Source organism: Haliotis cracherodii, unplaced genomic scaffold (assembly GCF_022045235.1).
Source record: "Haliotis cracherodii isolate W230 unplaced genomic scaffold, xgHalCrac1.p SCAF_11, whole genome shotgun sequence".
Lineage (NCBI taxonomy): Eukaryota > Metazoa > Mollusca > Gastropoda > Lepetellida > Haliotidae > Haliotis > Haliotis cracherodii.
The window spans coordinates 34,764,013-34,782,265 of NW_027266266.1; the positions used below are offsets into that span (position 1 = coordinate 34,764,013).

General features: G+C 39.0%; 1 protein-coding gene across 1 annotated transcript in view; it reads left to right on the forward strand.

Annotated features, from left to right (window-relative positions):
• Nucleotides 1–18,253, forward strand: part of LOC139456426 (fibrillin-2-like) — a 62,914-nt gene that overhangs the window by 13,906 nt on the left and 30,755 nt on the right. Inside the window, exons 21-45 of the mRNA XM_071238132.1 lie at nt 319–460; nt 716–826; nt 1,045–1,152; nt 4,234–4,350; nt 6,415–6,564; nt 6,746–6,895; nt 7,077–7,226; nt 7,410–7,559; nt 7,744–7,893; nt 8,077–8,226; nt 8,410–8,559; nt 8,741–8,890; nt 9,072–9,221; nt 9,405–9,554; nt 10,072–10,221; nt 10,405–10,554; nt 11,406–11,555; nt 13,072–13,221; nt 13,405–13,554; nt 13,739–13,888; nt 15,069–15,218; nt 15,403–15,552; nt 16,733–16,882; nt 17,067–17,216; nt 18,065–18,214. Coding sequence (XP_071094233.1) covers nt 319–460; nt 716–826; nt 1,045–1,152; nt 4,234–4,350; nt 6,415–6,564; nt 6,746–6,895; nt 7,077–7,226; nt 7,410–7,559; nt 7,744–7,893; nt 8,077–8,226; nt 8,410–8,559; nt 8,741–8,890; nt 9,072–9,221; nt 9,405–9,554; nt 10,072–10,221; nt 10,405–10,554; nt 11,406–11,555; nt 13,072–13,221; nt 13,405–13,554; nt 13,739–13,888; nt 15,069–15,218; nt 15,403–15,552; nt 16,733–16,882; nt 17,067–17,216; nt 18,065–18,214 — 3,628 coding nt within the window. The remainder of the gene's footprint in view (nt 1–318; nt 461–715; nt 827–1,044; nt 1,153–4,233; nt 4,351–6,414; nt 6,565–6,745; nt 6,896–7,076; nt 7,227–7,409; nt 7,560–7,743; nt 7,894–8,076; nt 8,227–8,409; nt 8,560–8,740; nt 8,891–9,071; nt 9,222–9,404; nt 9,555–10,071; nt 10,222–10,404; nt 10,555–11,405; nt 11,556–13,071; nt 13,222–13,404; nt 13,555–13,738; nt 13,889–15,068; nt 15,219–15,402; nt 15,553–16,732; nt 16,883–17,066; nt 17,217–18,064; nt 18,215–18,253) is intronic.

The window sequence follows — 18,253 nt, forward strand, 5'->3', positions numbered from 1 at the left end:
TCATTAAGTCAACGTCCTATGATTATGTCAACGTCCTATCCTATCATTAAGTCAACGTCCTATGATTATGTCAACGTCCTTTCCTATCATTAAGTCAACGTCCTATGATTATGTCAACGTCCTATCCTATCATTAAGTCAACGTCCTATGACTATATCAACGTCCTATCCTATAATTAAGTCAACGTCCTATAATTATGTCAACATCGTATCCTTATGTCAACGTCCTACCCTATCATTAGGTCAACCTCCTATCCTATCATTATGTCAGCGTCCTACCCAAACAGTATCTTGACTTACATATCGTTACATATCACAGTATCTTTTTACATATCACCTCACTTCTCCAGACTGTTCAACACAACTCCTATGCGAGAACTCGGGAACAGCGATTGAACAGTTTGGAAGTTGCACATGTCGCTGTCCGGTTGGCTACTCAGGACCAACTTGTGCGAACGTTGGTGAGTGTTTGCCAAGTCCAAGTCTATAAAATTGAAACCATCAAACAAATAATGTTATGAGTCGCGAGGAGACGTTAATGCCACTAGGTGTTGGGTATGTCGATTGTGTACAAACATTCACATATGGACTCTTACGTATTCATCTAGTCGAAAGTGTTTTACAAACAAAACGAAAAGGTTGTCTGTCATCCAACGTTGATAAAAATTATAACAAGACTGAGAGAATATTACACAACGTTCTTCTCTCCTTCCCAGACTGCACGAGACAGATTTCCTGTCGCAATGGCGGTGTAGCGGTTAACCAGTTCGGTACATGCAGATGCCAATGTGCTTCTGGTTACACGGGGAGCAACTGTGAGAACCAAGGTATGTACAGCTTAAAGTCTTAAATCGGAGCAATAGTACATTCAAAATAAATGACAAACGAACATAGTAAAAATATTATGACCTTTCGGATACTAAAAAGACGGATAAGTTGCGAATCCAAATAGAAAACCTGATTCTAAATACTGGTCATGGAAGTTATAAAGCCTTTTATCTATTTAAGTTCATTCATTAAGTTTTCGTGAACTGTTTCTTTTCAGATTGTTCCTCACTTATCTGCCAGAACGGCGGCACAGCTGTCAGTCAGTCCGGTTCGTGTCGATGCCAGTGTCCCTTCGGTTACTCGGGAACCAACTGTCAAATTAGAGGTGTGTAGTATTTTGTTTTCTAAATTCTGAAGCATTATTGTAGGGGAACACCCACACAAGCATATATTCCTTGCTGGTGATCTTAATGCAAGGACAAAGGACTTCCTTGACTATATCCCTGATGACAATATTGACTTTATTCAGAGAGATGTTGATGATTATCCCTTTGATACATTTGATATGCCAAGAAAAAACAGAGACTCAGTTTGGCAAAAGACTTGTTGAATTGTGTAGGACCTTTGGTATTCACACATTGAATGGGAGATTGTTTAATTATACAAATGGTGAATTCACATGTTTCACTCATAATGGATCAAGTGCTGTGGATTACATGATTATAAGTATATGGTTTAAATTCTAACTTCAGGAGAAATCAGCAGCCTCCCGGGTGGGATGATGAACTTGAATTAATTAAACATGACAAATACAAAGCCCCGAGAGCTCACAGAGATCATGGGGAAGATTTTTCACTCTTTAGACACCTAAGATCAATGTTTAAAAATGCTTTTAGTAGAAAGAAAAACTCATTTCTTGAAGCACAAAGAGAAAAACTGATAGCTGCAAGAGACAACCCAAAGTTGTTCTGGAAACTGCTCAAGGATAATAAACCATTTAATGCAGTTACTCAATCAATTAATACTGAGCAATGGACTAACCATTTTATGTCTCTTCTTTTTAGGCAGGATCTTGCACTTGATAGCAGTATGTACCATATCCCTGACAATAATGATCTAACAATTAACATTCCTATTCTAGCACAAGAAATATCAAGTCAAATAAACCAGCTTGGGAATAATAAATCCCCTGGGCCTGATGGTATTGCTGCTGAATTTTTAAAGTCTTCAGAGAAACAAATTACACCAATTTTAGTTATTACATTTAACAAAATCTTTGAGAGTGGTAACTTTCCAGATGTTTGGGGGAAAAGTATCATATGTCCTCTGTTCAAGTCTGGTGAATGATGCCAACAATTATAGAGGCATATCACTCATTGATACCATATGCAAAGTATTTACATCTATTCTTAATGCTAGACTACAGAGGTGGTGTGATGATAACAATATCATTGACGAATCTCAAGCTGGATTTAGACCCAACTATTCCACGACAGATCATATATTTTCACTACAGGCCATTATCCAAAAGCATGCATGTAAAAAGAAAGGAAGGTTCTACTGCTTATTTGTAGATTTCTCAAAAGCTTTTGATAATGTTGATCACAATATGTTGTTACAGAGTTTGGCTAATATTGGTGTCTGCGGAAAGTTTTTGACTATTATTACATCAATGTACAATAAAATTGTGTGCCTGTGTTAGAACACCTACTGGGTTATCCAAATACTTTAAGTGTAATATAGGTACCCGTCAAGGATGCATCCTCAGCCCTCAGGTGTTTTAAATATTCATAAATAAACTTGTAAATTTTATGGAAAATTATGGAGGACAAACTGTCTTTATTACTAAAGACTGCCCAGCAATATATGCACTTATGTTTGCTGATGACGTGTCATCTATTGCTGATACACCTTTTAATTTACAAAAGAAGATCAATGCCTTGGAACATTTTTGCAATACCACAGGCATGAAGGTAAACTTGAAGAAAACTAAAGTTATGGTATTCAGAAATGGCGGACCCAATAGACATTATGAAAAATGGAAATTTAAAAGTGTATATATTGAAACCGTGTCGTTTTATAGATATTTGGGTATTGTGTTCACGCCCAAACTTGTTTGGACTAAGGCACTAAATACTCTTGCTGCACAGAGTAACAAGGCCATTATGACATTATATAGATATCAAAAGAAAGTTGGTAATATACCCTGTCAAGATTTATTTAAGATATTTGATGTTATGATTGTGCCTATTGTCTGTTACGGTGCAGAAATATGGGGCATCTCATATTGTAAAATTATTGAAGACGTACAGAACAAAATGTGTAAATGGTTTCTAAATACAGGTAAAACAACAAACAATGCAATGGTTTTAGGAGAGTGCGGAAGAGCCCCTCTCCAACTTGTGTATACCACAAGGGCCATCAAGTATTGGTGCAAGCTACTGCGTTTGGACGAGCGCAGACTGCCTCGCCAATGTTATTTAATGCTCAAATCACTGGACCATTCTGGTCGCACCACATGGGCTACTCACATTAAGAATATTTTGTTTAAATTAGGTTTCGGATATGTATGGTTAACACAAGACGTTGGCAATGTGAAGATATTTATTCATCTTTTTAAGCAAAGATTATTAGATAACCTTCAACAATAATGGTGTAGTTCTATCAATAGTATATCTGATACCTTTTATTATAAACATTTTAAATCCCTGTTGAATGTAGAAAAATATCTTACACTCCCCATACCAGTACATCTGAGAATATGTATGACTCGTTTCAGATGTAGCAAGTTTAAACTTGCAATTGACTTGGGGAGATACACAAATGTCCCATACACTGAACGATTATGTAAATATTGTATAGAAAATGGTATATGTTTTATTGAAGATGAATTTCATGTTTTACTTGTATGTGAGCGTTATTCAGCCATAAGAAATATGTATCTTAAACAGTATATCAAGTTTCAAACTGTAACATCTTTTACTGAAATTATTTCATCAGAAAACTTTGATGTTGTATATAACACATGTTTATAACTATATAAAGTCCAACGGCTAAGAGAAACTTAAATCGACTACTTCCTTGGCATGCGTAGTTCATGCAATCAACCATTGTCTGTATTATGGGCCCATGGCCTTCTTACTGAATAAACTGTCTGTCTGCATGTCTGAAACTTGCAATTCGCCGGCCATTTCAAATGCTTTACGGGCGGTCCAGTGGTCTAGGGTCCTGAAATTCGCGGTACAGGATTACGTCCTTTCGGCGGACCTGAATCCTATCATCGAAGGTGCGACACCAATATGATTTTGGTTGGGCAGCACCGTGTCAGTGTTCTTAGATTTCGAAACCGGCTTCACTTCAGAATTTACTTCCACTAACACGCTGCGAAATAACTGACATTCACTTACTCAAAAGCTGTAACATTTGGTCAAGAAAACGTTTACAAGATGGTGTTATTGCCTTTCAGACTGTTCAAGCGTTATCACCTGTGCAAACCGCGGCAGCGCAGTCCAGAACGCCTTCAGTGGTAACTGCGAATGCAGATGTACCTCCCAGTTCACAGGACCCACATGTCAAACACCAAGTAAGTCATAGTTACATTGCAGGGGTATCAAACAGAGAGCGTGGTGTCTTTACCTCCAGATCCGGGGAATGCCAGGTAGGTTTCTACAAGATTCTGCAGCTGTGCTTCAGTCGCCGAGGAGGAGAGAACCATCCAGTTCCGGAACAGATGTGTTTTCATTCATTATTGATGGTCCTGCAGGCAGGGGAAATGTTTGTTAAACTATGCAAAATGGGGATTATAAACAGACAAATAAACCTGTATGAATTGCGATGTTATGTGTTTTGTTTGGGAGCGTCTTCTACAGAAGATGTTGTCTTTCATCTGTATCACATGCGGGCTACCCTAGCGCACATCGTGCACTTGCAATACAGAAACACCCCGCCGTCGATGGTAAATTTGCTGTTAGGTATCTAAAAGCAGCAAATTCCCTAAGTTCCCAACTCTCTCTATCTCACTTTTAACCCACTGTCTTAACTCCATCCTTGTATTTAGTGTGTCCAGTAAAATCTGAACATGTTTTATTGAAACCCTGCTTCTCCTGCATAAACCACTCTGAAAGCGTGGATTCTATGGATATACAGTTGTATATTCCATTTGTATGACCTGTGTGCTTCAATATTCTTTTCTTTGTCAGACACCGATTCCTGAAGGTATGTCTTTTTGTTCCATTGTTTTGCCTCTTTGGATGGACATTTCCTAAAAATAGTATCTTTCAATGTGCAGTTACTATACACGCGTGCCTTCTGTATAGCAATGTCTTAATACAACGTTTACAGTCACTCTGCCTCAACCTTTAAGGCTTTCCCATTATATAAAGGACCTCCTGTCTCTGCTGCATTCTGTGCGTTGTCATGGAAATACAAATGTTGCATTTCAGCTCCAAGATGTGACCCTCGATGTAACGACAGAGGAACAGCATCTGTTGATGAACTGAACTGTCAGTGCGTATGTCAGGACGGATACACTGGACAAGACTGCTCCAGTAATAGACATACATTTTCTTCTCCCTTTTCAACAATAATCCCAGACGGTGCATATGTACGGGCTAGCCTCGTGGTTTCGCGTTCTCTCATCACACAAAAGGCCCGGGTTCTATTCTCCATATAGGTACAATGTGAGACTCAAATATCTGGTGTCACCCTCTGTGATAATGTGATATTGCTGAAATATTGCAAAGACGGCATAAAACTAAACTCACTCACTCTCACATACTGGCCTTGGCTTTCACTTTTCTTCATTCGTTTTGATACAATACATTCTTTGCCCAAGCATCAGATTAGCTGATTTCGTTCATTTTTCTCTTTCCTCACACTTTTTTAAAATCTTTGTTACCTCAGTAAGATTGCATCGCCTCTACTTTTCCACTTCCATAATAAGTCACAGACGAGCAACTTGTTTTTTCAGACATCAGTCCCTGATTACTGATTACTGTCTGAAATAGTTCCTCAATATACTTCATCACTCAATCATATCATTTAATTGTTTTCATATAGGCTTGTCAACCCAATAGTATATAGTCTGTAACAACATGGTAAAATAGTATAACTCTTCACAAATTTTACTGAATAAATAATATGTAGGTATGTTGCGTAGTCACCATCACTATCCATTCAAGCTCCAGCTGGCCCTCATAAACAAATGTGTCAGAGGGGTTCTATGTCGCTCTTCTGTACACATTATCCCGTGTCTCATATACCAGTATTTCTCTCATTTTAATGCTTTCCACTTGTTCATTCAATTTTCAGCTCACATGCTGTATCAAACCCTATCTTGTTAAAAAAGTGTATTTTCTGAGCGTCTGTAAACATATCGCGCAAACAACATTAGGACCAGATGTTCCACCACGCTCAACACAGGCCATAGCCTTCCCACCGAAAAAAAACGTGTGCCAGCCTACATTGTAGATATATCTTTCTTTTGCACCTTTTCATTGTCATAACATCTTTCATATACATTTCTATTATCTATGTGACTCCGGTCTATCATATATTATTTGAGATATATTTCAATCAACATCTTCATTCCCCCACTTTATTTGAAAAGAAATCGTTTTATTTAAGCATGTCGTGAATAAATCTTTAGGACCAGGTGTACCACCACGATCAACTTCAGCCCCAACTGGACAAACGTGTACCAGCCTAAACTGTAACGAGTCAGGGACAGCCAGGAGAGATATCAGAAATTGTCGATGTATCTGTAGACGTGGATTTTCTGGGGACTCGTGTCAGAGGGGTAATTCTTTCTTTCTTTTGCACCTATTCAATGTGCATGACATCTTTCATATACATTTCTATTATCTATAAGACGCCGGTTTCTCATGTCTTATTTGAGATTTATTTCATTCAATATCTTCACTCCCCCACTTTATTTGAAAAGAAATCCGTTTTATTTAAGCATGTGAATGAATCTTTAGGACCAGGTGTACCACCACGATCAACTTCAGCCCCAACTGGACAAACGTGTACCAGCCTAAACTGTAACGAGTCAGGGACAGCCAGAAGAGATATCAGAAATTGTCGATGTATCTGTAGACGTGGATTTTCTGGGGACTCGTGTCAGAGGGGTAAATCTTTCTTTCTTTTGCACCTATTCAATGTGCATGACATCTTTTATATACATTTCTATCATCTATAAGACGCCGGTTTCTCATGTCTTATTTGAGATTTATTTCATTCAATATCTTCACTCCCCCACTTTATTTGAAAAGAAATCCGTTTTATTTAAGCATGTGAATGAATCTTTAGGACCAGGTGTACCACCACGATCAACTTCAGCCCCAACTGGACAAACGTGTACCAGCCTTAACTGTAACGAGTCAGGGACAGCCAGAAGAGATATCAGAAATTGTAGATGTGTCTGTAGACGTGGATTTTCTGGGGACTCGTGTCAGAGGGGTAAATCTTTCTTTCTTTTGCACCTATTCAATGTGCATGACATCTTTTATATACATTTCTATCATCTATCAGACGCCGGTTTCTCATGTCTTATTTGAGATTTATTTCATTCAAGATCTTCTTTCCCACGCTTCATTTGAAAAGAAATCGTTTTATTTAAGCATGTCGTGAATAAATCTTTAGGACCAGGTGTACCACCACGATCAACTTCAGCCCCAACTGGACAAACGTGTACCAGCCTAAACTGTAACGAGTCAGGGACAGCCAGAAGAGATATCAGAAATTGTAGATGTATCTGTAGACGTGGATTTTCTGGGGACTCGTGTCAGAGGGGTAATTCTTTCTTTCTTTTGCACCTATTCAATGTGCATGACATCTTTCATATACATTTCTATCATCTATAAGACGCCGGTTTCTCATGTCTTATTTGAGATTTATTTCATTCAAGATCTTCACTCCCCCACTTTATTTCAAAAGAAATCCGTTTTATTTAAGCATGTCGTGAATAAATCTTTAGGACCAGGTGTACCACCACGATCAACTTCAGCCCCAACTGGACAAACGTGTACCAGCCTTAACTGTAACGAGTCAGGGACAGCCAGAAGAGATATCAGAAATTGTAGATGTGTCTGTAGACGTGGATTTTCTGGGGACTCGTGTCAGAGGGGTAATTCTTTCTTTCTTTTGCACCTATTCAATGTGCATGACATCTTTTATATACATTTCTATCATCTATAAGACGCCGGTTTCTCATGTCTTATTTGAGATTTATTTCATTCAATATCTTCACTCCCCCACTTCATTTGAAAAGAAATCGTTTTATTTAAGCATGTCGTGAATAAATCTTTAGGACCAGGTGTACCACCACGATCAACTTCAGCCCCAACTGGACAAACGTGTACCAGCCTAAACTGTAACGAGTCAGGGACAGCCAGAAGAGATATCAGAAATTGTCGATGTATCTGTAGACGTGGATTTTCTGGGGACTCGTGTCAGAGGGGTAAATCTTTCTTTCTTTTGCACCTATTCAATGTGCATGACATCTTTTATATACATTTCTATCATCTATAAGACGCCGGTTTCTCATGTCTCATTTGAGATTTATTTCATTCAATATCTTCACTCCCCCACTTTATTTGAAAAGAAATTCGTTTATTTAAGCATGTCGTGAATAAATCTTTAGGACCAGGTGTACCACCACGATCAACTTCAGCCCCAACTGGACAAACGTGTACCAGCCTAAACTGTAACGAGTCAGGGACAGCCAGGAGAGATATCAGAAATTGTCGATGTATCTGTAGACGTGGATTTTCTGGGGACTCGTGTCAGAGGGGTAATTCTTTCTTTCTTTTGCACCTATTCAATGTGCATGACATCTTTTATATACATTTCTATCATCTATAAGACGCCGGTTTCTCATGTCTTATTTGAGATTTATTTCATTCAATATCTTCACTCCCCCACTTTATTTGAAAAGAAATCCGTTTTATTTAAGCATGTGAATGAATCTTTAGGACCAGGTGTACCACCACGATCAACTTCAGCCCCAACTGGACAAACGTGTACCAGCCTAAACTGTAACGAGTCAGGGACAGCCAGAAGAGATATCAGAAATTGTCGATGTATCTGTAGACGTGGATTTTCTGGGGACTCGTGTCAGAGGGGTAATTCTTTCTTTCTTTTGCACCTATTCAATGTGCATGACATCTTTTATATACATTTGTATCATCTATAAGACGCCGGTTTCTCATGTCTTATTTGAGATTTATTTCATTCAATATCTTCACTCCCCCACTTTATTTGAAAAGAAATCCGTTTTATTTAAGCATGTGAATGAATCTTTAGGACCAGGTGTACCACCACGATCAACTTCAGCCCCAACTGGACAAACGTGTACCAGCCTTAACTGTAACGAGTCAGGGACAGCCAGAAGAGATATCAGAAATTGTAGATGTGTCTGTAGACGTGGATTTTCTGGGGACTCGTGTCAGAGGGGTAAATCTTTCTTTCTTTTGCACCTATTCAATGTGCATGACATCTTTTATATACATTTCTATCATCTATAAGACGCCGGTTTCTCATGTCTTATTTGAGATTTATTTCATTCAAGATCTTCTTTCCCACGCTTCATTTGAAAAGAAATCGTTTTATTTAAGCATGTCGTGAATAAATCTTTAGGACCAGGTGTACCACCACGATCAACTTCAGCCCCAACTGGACAAACGTGTACCAGCCTAAACTGTAACGAGTCAGGGACAGCCAGAAGAGATATCAGAAATTGTAGATGTATCTGTAGACGTGGATTTTCTGGGGACTCGTGTCAGAGGGGTAATTCTTTCTTTCTTTTGCACCTATTCAATGTGCATGACATCTTTCATATACATTTCTATCATCTATAAGACGCCGGTTTCTCATGTCTTATTTGAGATTTATTTCATTCAAGATCTTCACTCCCCCACTTTATTTCAAAAGAAATCCGTTTTATTTAAGCATGTCGTGAATAAATCTTTAGGACCAGGTGTACCACCACGATCAACTTCAGCCCCAACTGGACAAACGTGTACCAGCCTTAACTGTAACGAGTCAGGGACAGCCAGAAGAGATATCAGAAATTGTAGATGTGTCTGTAGACGTGGATTTTCTGGGGACTCGTGTCAGAGGGGTAATTCTTTCTTTCTTTTGCACCTATTCAATGTGCATGACATCTTTTATATACATTTCTATCATCTATAAGACGCCGGTTTCTCATGTCTTATTTGAGATTTATTTCATTCAATATCTTCACTCCCCCACTTCATTTGAAAAGAAATCGTTTTATTTAAGCATGTCGTGAATAAATCTTTAGGACCAGGTGTACCACCACGATCAACTTCAGCCCCAACTGGACAAACGTGTACCAGCCTAAACTGTAACGAGTCAGGGACAGCCAGAAGAGATATCAGAAATTGTCGATGTATCTGTAGACGTGGATTTTCTGGGGACTCGTGTCAGAGGGGTAAATCTTTCTTTCTTTTGCACCTATTCAATGTGCATGACATCTTTTATATACATTTCTATCATCTATAAGACGCCGGTTTCTCATGTCTCATTTGAGATTTATTTCATTCAATATCTTCACTCCCCCACTTTATTTGAAAAGAAATTCGTTTATTTAAGCATGTCGTGAATAAATCTTTAGGACCAGGTGTACCACCACGATCAACTTCAGCCCCAACTGGACAAACGTGTACCAGCCTAAACTGTAACGAGTCAGGGACAGCCAGGAGAGATATCAGAAATTGTCGATGTATCTGTAGACGTGGATTTTCTGGGGACTCGTGTCAGAGGGGTAATTCTTTCTTTCTTTTGCACCTATTCAATGTGCATGACATCTTTTATATACATTTCTATCATCTATAAGACGCCGGTTTCTCATGTCTTATTTGAGATTTATTTCATTCAATATCTTCACTCCCCCACTTTATTTGAAAAGAAATCCGTTTTATTTAAGCATGTCGTGAATAAATCTTTAGGACCAGGTGTACCACCACGATCAACTTCAGCCCCAACTGGACAAACGTGTACCAGCCTTAACTGTAACGAGTCAGGGACATCCAGAAGAGATATCAGAAATTGTAGATGTGTCTGTAGACGTGGATTTTCGGGGGACTCGTGTCAGAGGGGTAATTCTTTCTTTCTTTTGCACCTATTCAATGTGCAAGACATCTTTTATATACATTTCTATCATCTATAAGACGCCGGTTTCTCATGTCTTATTTGAGATTTATTTCATTCAAGATCTTCACTCCCCCACTTTATTTCAAAAGAAATCCGTTTTATTTAAGCATGTCGTGAATAAATCTTTAGGACCAGGTGTACCACCACGATCAACTTCAGCCCCAACTGGACAAACGTGTACCAGCCTAAACTGTAACGAGTCAGGGACAGCCAGAAGAGATATCAGAAATTGTAGATGTGTCTGTAGACGTGGATTTTCTGGGGACTCGTGTCAGAGGGGTAATTCTTTCTTTCTTTTGCACCTATTCAATGTGCATGACATCTTTTATATACATTTCTATCATCTATAAGACGCCGGTTTCTCATGTCTTATTTGAGATTTATTTCTTTCAATATCTTCACTCCCCCACTTCATTTGAAAAGAAATCGTTTTATTTAAGCATGTCGTGAATAAATCTTTAGGACCAGGTGTACCACCACGATCAACTTCAGCCCCAACTGGACAAACGTGTACCAGCCTAAACTGTAACGAGTCAGGGACAGCCAGAAGAGATATCAGAAATTGTCGATGTATCTGTAGACGTGGATTTTCTGGGGACTCGTGTCAGAGGGGTAAATCTTTCTTTCTTTTGCACCTATTCAATGTGCATGACATCTTTTATATACATTTCTATCATCTATAAGACGCCGGTTTCTCATGTCTCATTTGAGATTTATTTCATTCAATATCTTCACTCCCCCACTTTATTTGAAAAGAAATCCGTTTTATTTAAGCATGTCGTGAATAAATCTTTAGGACCAGGTGTACCACCACGATCAACTTCAGCCCCAACTGGACAAACGTGTACCAGCCTTAACTGTAACGAGTCAGGGACATCCAGAAGAGATATCAGAAATTGTAGATGTGTCTGTAGACGTGGATTTTCTGGGGACTCGTGTCAGAGGGGTAATTCTTTCTTTCTTTTGCACCTATTCAATGTGCAAGACATCTTTTATATACATTTCTATCATCTATAAGACGCCGGTTTCTCATGTCTTATTTGAGATTTATTTCATTCAATATCTTCACTCCCCCGCTTCATTTCAAAAGAAATCCGTTTTATTTAAGCATGTCGTGAATAAATCTTTAGGACCAGGTGTACCACAACGATCAACTTCAGCCCCAACTGGACAAACGTGTACCAGCCTTAACTGTAACGAGTCAGGGACAGCCAGAAGAGATATCAGAAATTGTCGATGTATCTGTAGACGTGGATTTTCTGGGGACTCGTGTCAGAGGGGTAATTCTTTCTTTCATTTGCACCTATTCAATGTGCATGACATCTTTTATATACATTTCTATCATCTATCAGACGCCGGTTTCTCATGTCTTATTTGAGATTTATTTCATTCAATATCTTCACTCCCCCACTTCATTTCAAAAGAAATCCGTTTTATTTAAGCATGTCGTGAATAAATCTTTAGGACCAGGTGTACCACCACGATCAACTTCAGCCCCAACTGGACAAACGTGTACCAGCCTAAACTGTAACGAGTCAGGGACATCCAGAAGAGATATCAGAAATTGTAGATGTGTCTGTAGACGTGGATTTTCTGGGGACTCGTGTCAGAGGGGTAATTCTTTCTTTCTTTTGCACCTATTCAATGTGCATGACATCTTTTATATACATTTCTATCATCTATAAGAAGCCGGTTTCTCATGTCTTATTTGAGATTTATTTCATTCAATATCTTCACTCCCCCACTTTATTTCAAAAGAAATCCGTTTTATTTAAGCATGTGAATGAATCTTTAGGACCAGGTGTACCACCACGATCAACTTCAGCCCCAACTGGACAAACGTGTACCAGCCTTAACTGTAACGAGTCAGGGACAGCCAGAAGAGATATCAGAAATTGTAGATGTGTCTGTAGACGTGGATTTTCTGGGGACTCGTGTCAGAGGGGTAATTCTTTCTTTCTTTTGCACCTATTCAATGTGCATGACATCTTTTATATACATTTCTATCATCTATAAGACGCCGGTTTCTCATGTCTCATTTGAGATTTATTTCATTCAACATCTTCATTCCCCCGCTTCATTTGAAAAGAAATCGTTTTATTTAAGCATGTCGTGAATACATCTTTAGGACCAGGTGTACCACCACGATCAACTTCAGCCCCAACTGGACAAACATGTACCAGCCTAAACTGTAACGAGTCAGGGACAGCCAGAAGAGATATCAGAAATTGTCGATGTATCTGTAGACGTGGATTTTCTGGGGACTCGTGTCAGAGGGGTAAATCTTTCTTTCTTTTGCACCTATTCAATGTGCATGACATCTTTTATATACATTTCTATCATCTATAAGACGCCGGTTTCTCATGTCTTATTTGAGATTTATTTCATTCAATATCTTCACTCCCCCACTTTATTTGAAAAGAAATCCGTTTATTTAAGCATGTCGTGAATAAATCTTTAGGACCAGGTGTACCACCACGATCAACTTCAGCCCCAACTGGACAAACGTGTACCAGCCTTAACTGTAACGAGTCAGGGACAGCCAGGAGAGATATCAGAAATTGTCGATGTATCTGTAGACGTGGATTTTCTGGGGACTCGTGTCAGAGGGGTAATTCTTTCTTTCTTTTGCACCTACTCAATGTGCATGACATCTTTTATATACATTTCTATCATCTATAAGACGCCGCTTTCTCATGTCTTATTTGAGATTTATTTCATTCAATATCTTCACTCCCCCGCTTCATTTGAAAAGAAATCCGTTTTATTTAAGCATGTCGTGAATAAATCTTTAGGACCAGGTGTACCACCACGATCAACTTCAGCCCCAACTGGACAAACGTGTACCAGCCTTAACTGTAACGAGTCAGGGACAGCCAGAAGAGATATCAGAAATTGTCGATGTATCTGTAGACGTGGATTTTCCGGGGACTCGTGTCAGAGGGGTAATTCTTTCTTTCTTTTGCACCTATTCAATGTGCATGACATCTTTTATATACATTTCTATCATCTATCAGACGCCGGTTTCTCATGTCTTATTTGAGATTTATTTCATTCAATATCTTCACTCCCCCACTTTATTTCAAAAGAAATCCGTTTTATTTAAGCATGTCGTGAATAAATCTTTAGGACCAGGTGTACCACCACGATCAACTTCAGCCCCAACTGGACAAACGTGTACCAGCCTTAACTGTAACGAGTCAGGGACATCCAGAAGAGATATCAGAAATTGTAGATGTGTCTGTAGACGTGGATTTTCGGGGGACTCGTGTCAGAGGGGTAATTCTTTCTTTCTTTTGCACCTATTCAATGTGCAAGACATCTTTTATATACATTTCTATCATCTATAAGAAGCCGGTTTCTCATGTCTTATTTGAGATTTATTTCATTCAATATCTTCACTCCCCCACTTTATTTGAAAAGAAATCCGTTTTATTTAAGCATGTGAATGAATCTTTAGGACCAGGTGTACCACCACGATCAACTTCAGCCCCAACTGGACAAACGTGTACCAGCCTTAACTGTAACGAGTCAGGGACATCCAGAAGAGATATCAGAAATTGTAGATGTATCTGTAGACGTGGATTTTCTGGGGACTCGTGTCAGAGGGGTAATTCTTTCTTTCTTTTGCACCTATTCAATGTGCATGACATCTTTTATATACATTTCTATCATCTATAAGACGCCGGTTTCTCATGTCTTATTTGAGATTTATTTCATTCAATATCTTCACTCTCCCACTTCATTTCAAAAGAAATCCGTTTTATTTAAGCATGTCGTGAATAAATCTTTAGGACCAGGTGTACCACCACGATCAACTTCAGCCCCAACTGGACAAACGTGTACCAGCCTTAACTGTAACGAGTCAGGGACAGCCAGAAGAGATATCAGAAATTGTAGATGTGTCTGTAGACGTGGATTTTCGGGGGACTCGTGTCAGAGGGGTAATTCTTTCTTTCTTTTGCACCTATTCAATGTGCATGACATCTTTTATATACATTTCTATCATCTATAAGAAGCCGGTTTCTCATGTCTTATTTGAGATTTATTTCATTCAATATCTTCACTCCCCCACTTCATTTCAAAAGAAATCCGTTTTATTTAAGCATGTGAATGAATCTTTAGGACCAGGTGTACCACCACGATCAACTTCAGCCCCAACTGGACAAACGTGTACCAGCCTTAACTGTAACGAGTCAGGGACAGCCAGGAGAGATATCAGAAATTGTCGATGTATCTGTAGACGTGGATTTTCTGGGGACTCGTGTCAGAGGGGTAATTATTTCTTTCTTTTGCACCTACTCAATGTGCATGACATCTTTTATATACATTTCTATCATCTATAAGACGCCGCTTTCTCATGTCTTATTTGAGATTTATTTCATTCAATATCTTCACTCCCCCGCTTCATTTGAAAAGAAATCCGTTTTATTTAAGCATGTCGTGAATAAATCTTTAGGACCAGGTGTACCACCACGATCAACTTCAGCCCCAACTGGACAAACGTGTACCAGCCTTAACTGTAACGAGTCAGGGACAGCCAGAAGAGATATCAGAAATTGTCGATGTATCTGTAGACGTGGATTTTCCGGGGACTCGTGTCAGAGGGGTAATTCTTTCTTTCTTTTGCACCTATTCAATGTGCATGACATCTTTTATATACATTTCTATCATCTATAAGACGCCGGTTTCTCATGTCTTATTTGAGATTTATTTCATTCAATATCTTCACTCCCCCACTTTATTTCAAAAGAAATCCGTTTTATTTAAGCATGTCGTGAATAAATCTTTAGGACCAGGTGTACCACCACGATCAACTTCAGCCCCAACTGGACAAACGTGTACCAGCCTTAACTGTAACGAGTCAGGGACATCCAGAAGAGATATCAGAAATTGTAGATGTGTCTGTAGACGTGGATTTTCTGGGGACTCGTGTCAGAGGGGTAATTCTTTCTTTCTTTTGCACCTATTCAATGTGCAAGACATCTTTTATATACATTTCTATCATCTATAAGAAGCCGGTTTCTCATGTCTTATTTGAGATTTATTTCATTCAATATCTTCACTCCCCCACTTTATTTGAAAAGAAATCCGTTTTATTTAAGCATGTGAATGAATCTTTAGGACCAGGTGTACCACCACGATCAACTTCAGCCCCAACTGGACAAACGTGTACCAGCCTTAACTGTAACGAGTCAGGGACATCCAGAAGAGATATCAGAAATTGTAGATGTGTCTGTAGACGTGGATTTTCTGGGGACTCGTGTCAGAGGGGTAATTCTTTCTTTCTTTTGCACCTATTCAATGTGCATGACATCTTTTATATACATTTCTATCATCTATAAGACGCCGGTTTCTCATGTCTTATTTGAGATTTATTTCATTCAATATCTTCACTCTCCCACTTCATTTCAAAAGAAATCCGTTTTATTTAAGCATGTCGTGAATAAATCTTTAGGACCAGGTGTACCACCACGATCAACTTCAGCCCCAACTGGACAAACGTGTACCAGCCTTAACTGTAACGAGTCAGGGACAGCCAGAAGAGATATCAGAAATTGTAGATGTGTCTGTAGACGTGGATTTTCGGGGGACTCGTGTCAGAGGGGTAATTCTTTCTTTCTTTTGCACCTATTCAATGTGCATGACATCTTTTATATACATTTCTATCATCTATAAGAAGCCGGTTTCTCATGTCTTATTTGAGATTTATTTCATTCAATATCTTCACTCCCCCACTTTATTTGAAAAGAAATCCGTTTTATTTAAGCATGTGAATGAATCTTTAGGACCAGGTGTACCACCACGATCAACTTCAGCCCCAACTGGACAAACGTGTACCAGCCTTAACTGTAACGAGTCAGGGACAGCCAGGAGAGATATCAGAAATTGTCGATGTATCTGTAGACGTGGATTTTCTGGGGACTCGTGTCAGAGGGGTAATTCTTTCTTTCTTTTGCACCTATTCAATGTGCATGACATCTTTTATATACATTTCTATCATCTATAAGACGCCGCTTTCTCATGTCTTATTTGAGATTTATTTCATTCAATATCTTCACTCCCCCGCTTCATTTGAAAAGAAATCCGTTTTATTTAAGCATGTCGTGAATAAATCTTTAGGACCAGGTGTACCACCACGATCAACTTCAGCCCCAACTGGACAAACGTGTACCAGCCTTAACTGTAACGAGTCAGGGACAGCCAGAAGAGATATCAGAAATTGTCGATGTATCTGTAGACGTGGATTTTCCGGGGACTCGTGTCAGAGGGGTAATTCTTTCTTTCTTTTGCACCTATTCAATGTGCATGACATCTTTTATATACATTTCTATCATCTATCAGACGCCGGTTTCTCATGTCTTATTTGAGATTTATTTCATTCAATATCTTCACTCCCCCACTTTATTTCAAAAGAAATCCGTTTTATTTAAGCATGTCGTGAATAAATCTTTAGGACCAGGTGTACCACCACGATCAACTTCAGCCCCAACTGGACAAACGTGTACCAGCCTTAACTGTAACGAGTCAGGGACATCCAGAAGAGATATCAGAAATTGTAGATGTGTCTGTAGACGTGGATTTTCTGGGGACTCGTGTCAGAGGGGTAATTCTTTCTTTCTTTTGCACCTATTCAATGTGCAAGACATCTTTTATATACATTTCTATCATCTATAAGAAGCCGGTTTCTCATGTCTTATTTGAGATTTATTTCATTCAATATCTTCACTCCCCCACTTTATTTGAAAAGAAATCCGTTTTATTTAAGCATGTGAATGAATCTTTAGGACCAGGTGTACCACCACGATCAACTTCAGCCCCAACTGGACAAACGTGTACCAGCCTTAACTGTAACGAGTCAGGGACAGCCAGAAGAGATATCAGAAATTGTAGATGTGTCTGTAGACGTGGATTTTCTGGGGACTCGTGTCAGAGGGGTAATTCTTTCTTTCTTTTGCACCTATTCAATGTGCATGACATCTTTTATATACATTTCTATCATCTATAAGAAGCCGGTTTCTCATGTCTTACTTGAGATTTATTTCATTCAAGATCTTCATTCCCCCGCTTCATTTGAAAAGAAATCGTTTTATTTAAGCATGTCGTGAATAAATCTTTAGGACCAGGTGTACCACCACGATCAACTTCAGCCCCAACTGGACAAACATGTACCAGCCTAAACTGTAACGAGTCAGGGACAGCCAGAAGAGATATCAGAAATTGTCGATGTATCTGTAGACGTGGATTTTCGGGGGACTCGTGTCAGAGGGGTAAATCTTTCTTTTGCACCTATTCAATGTGCATGACAT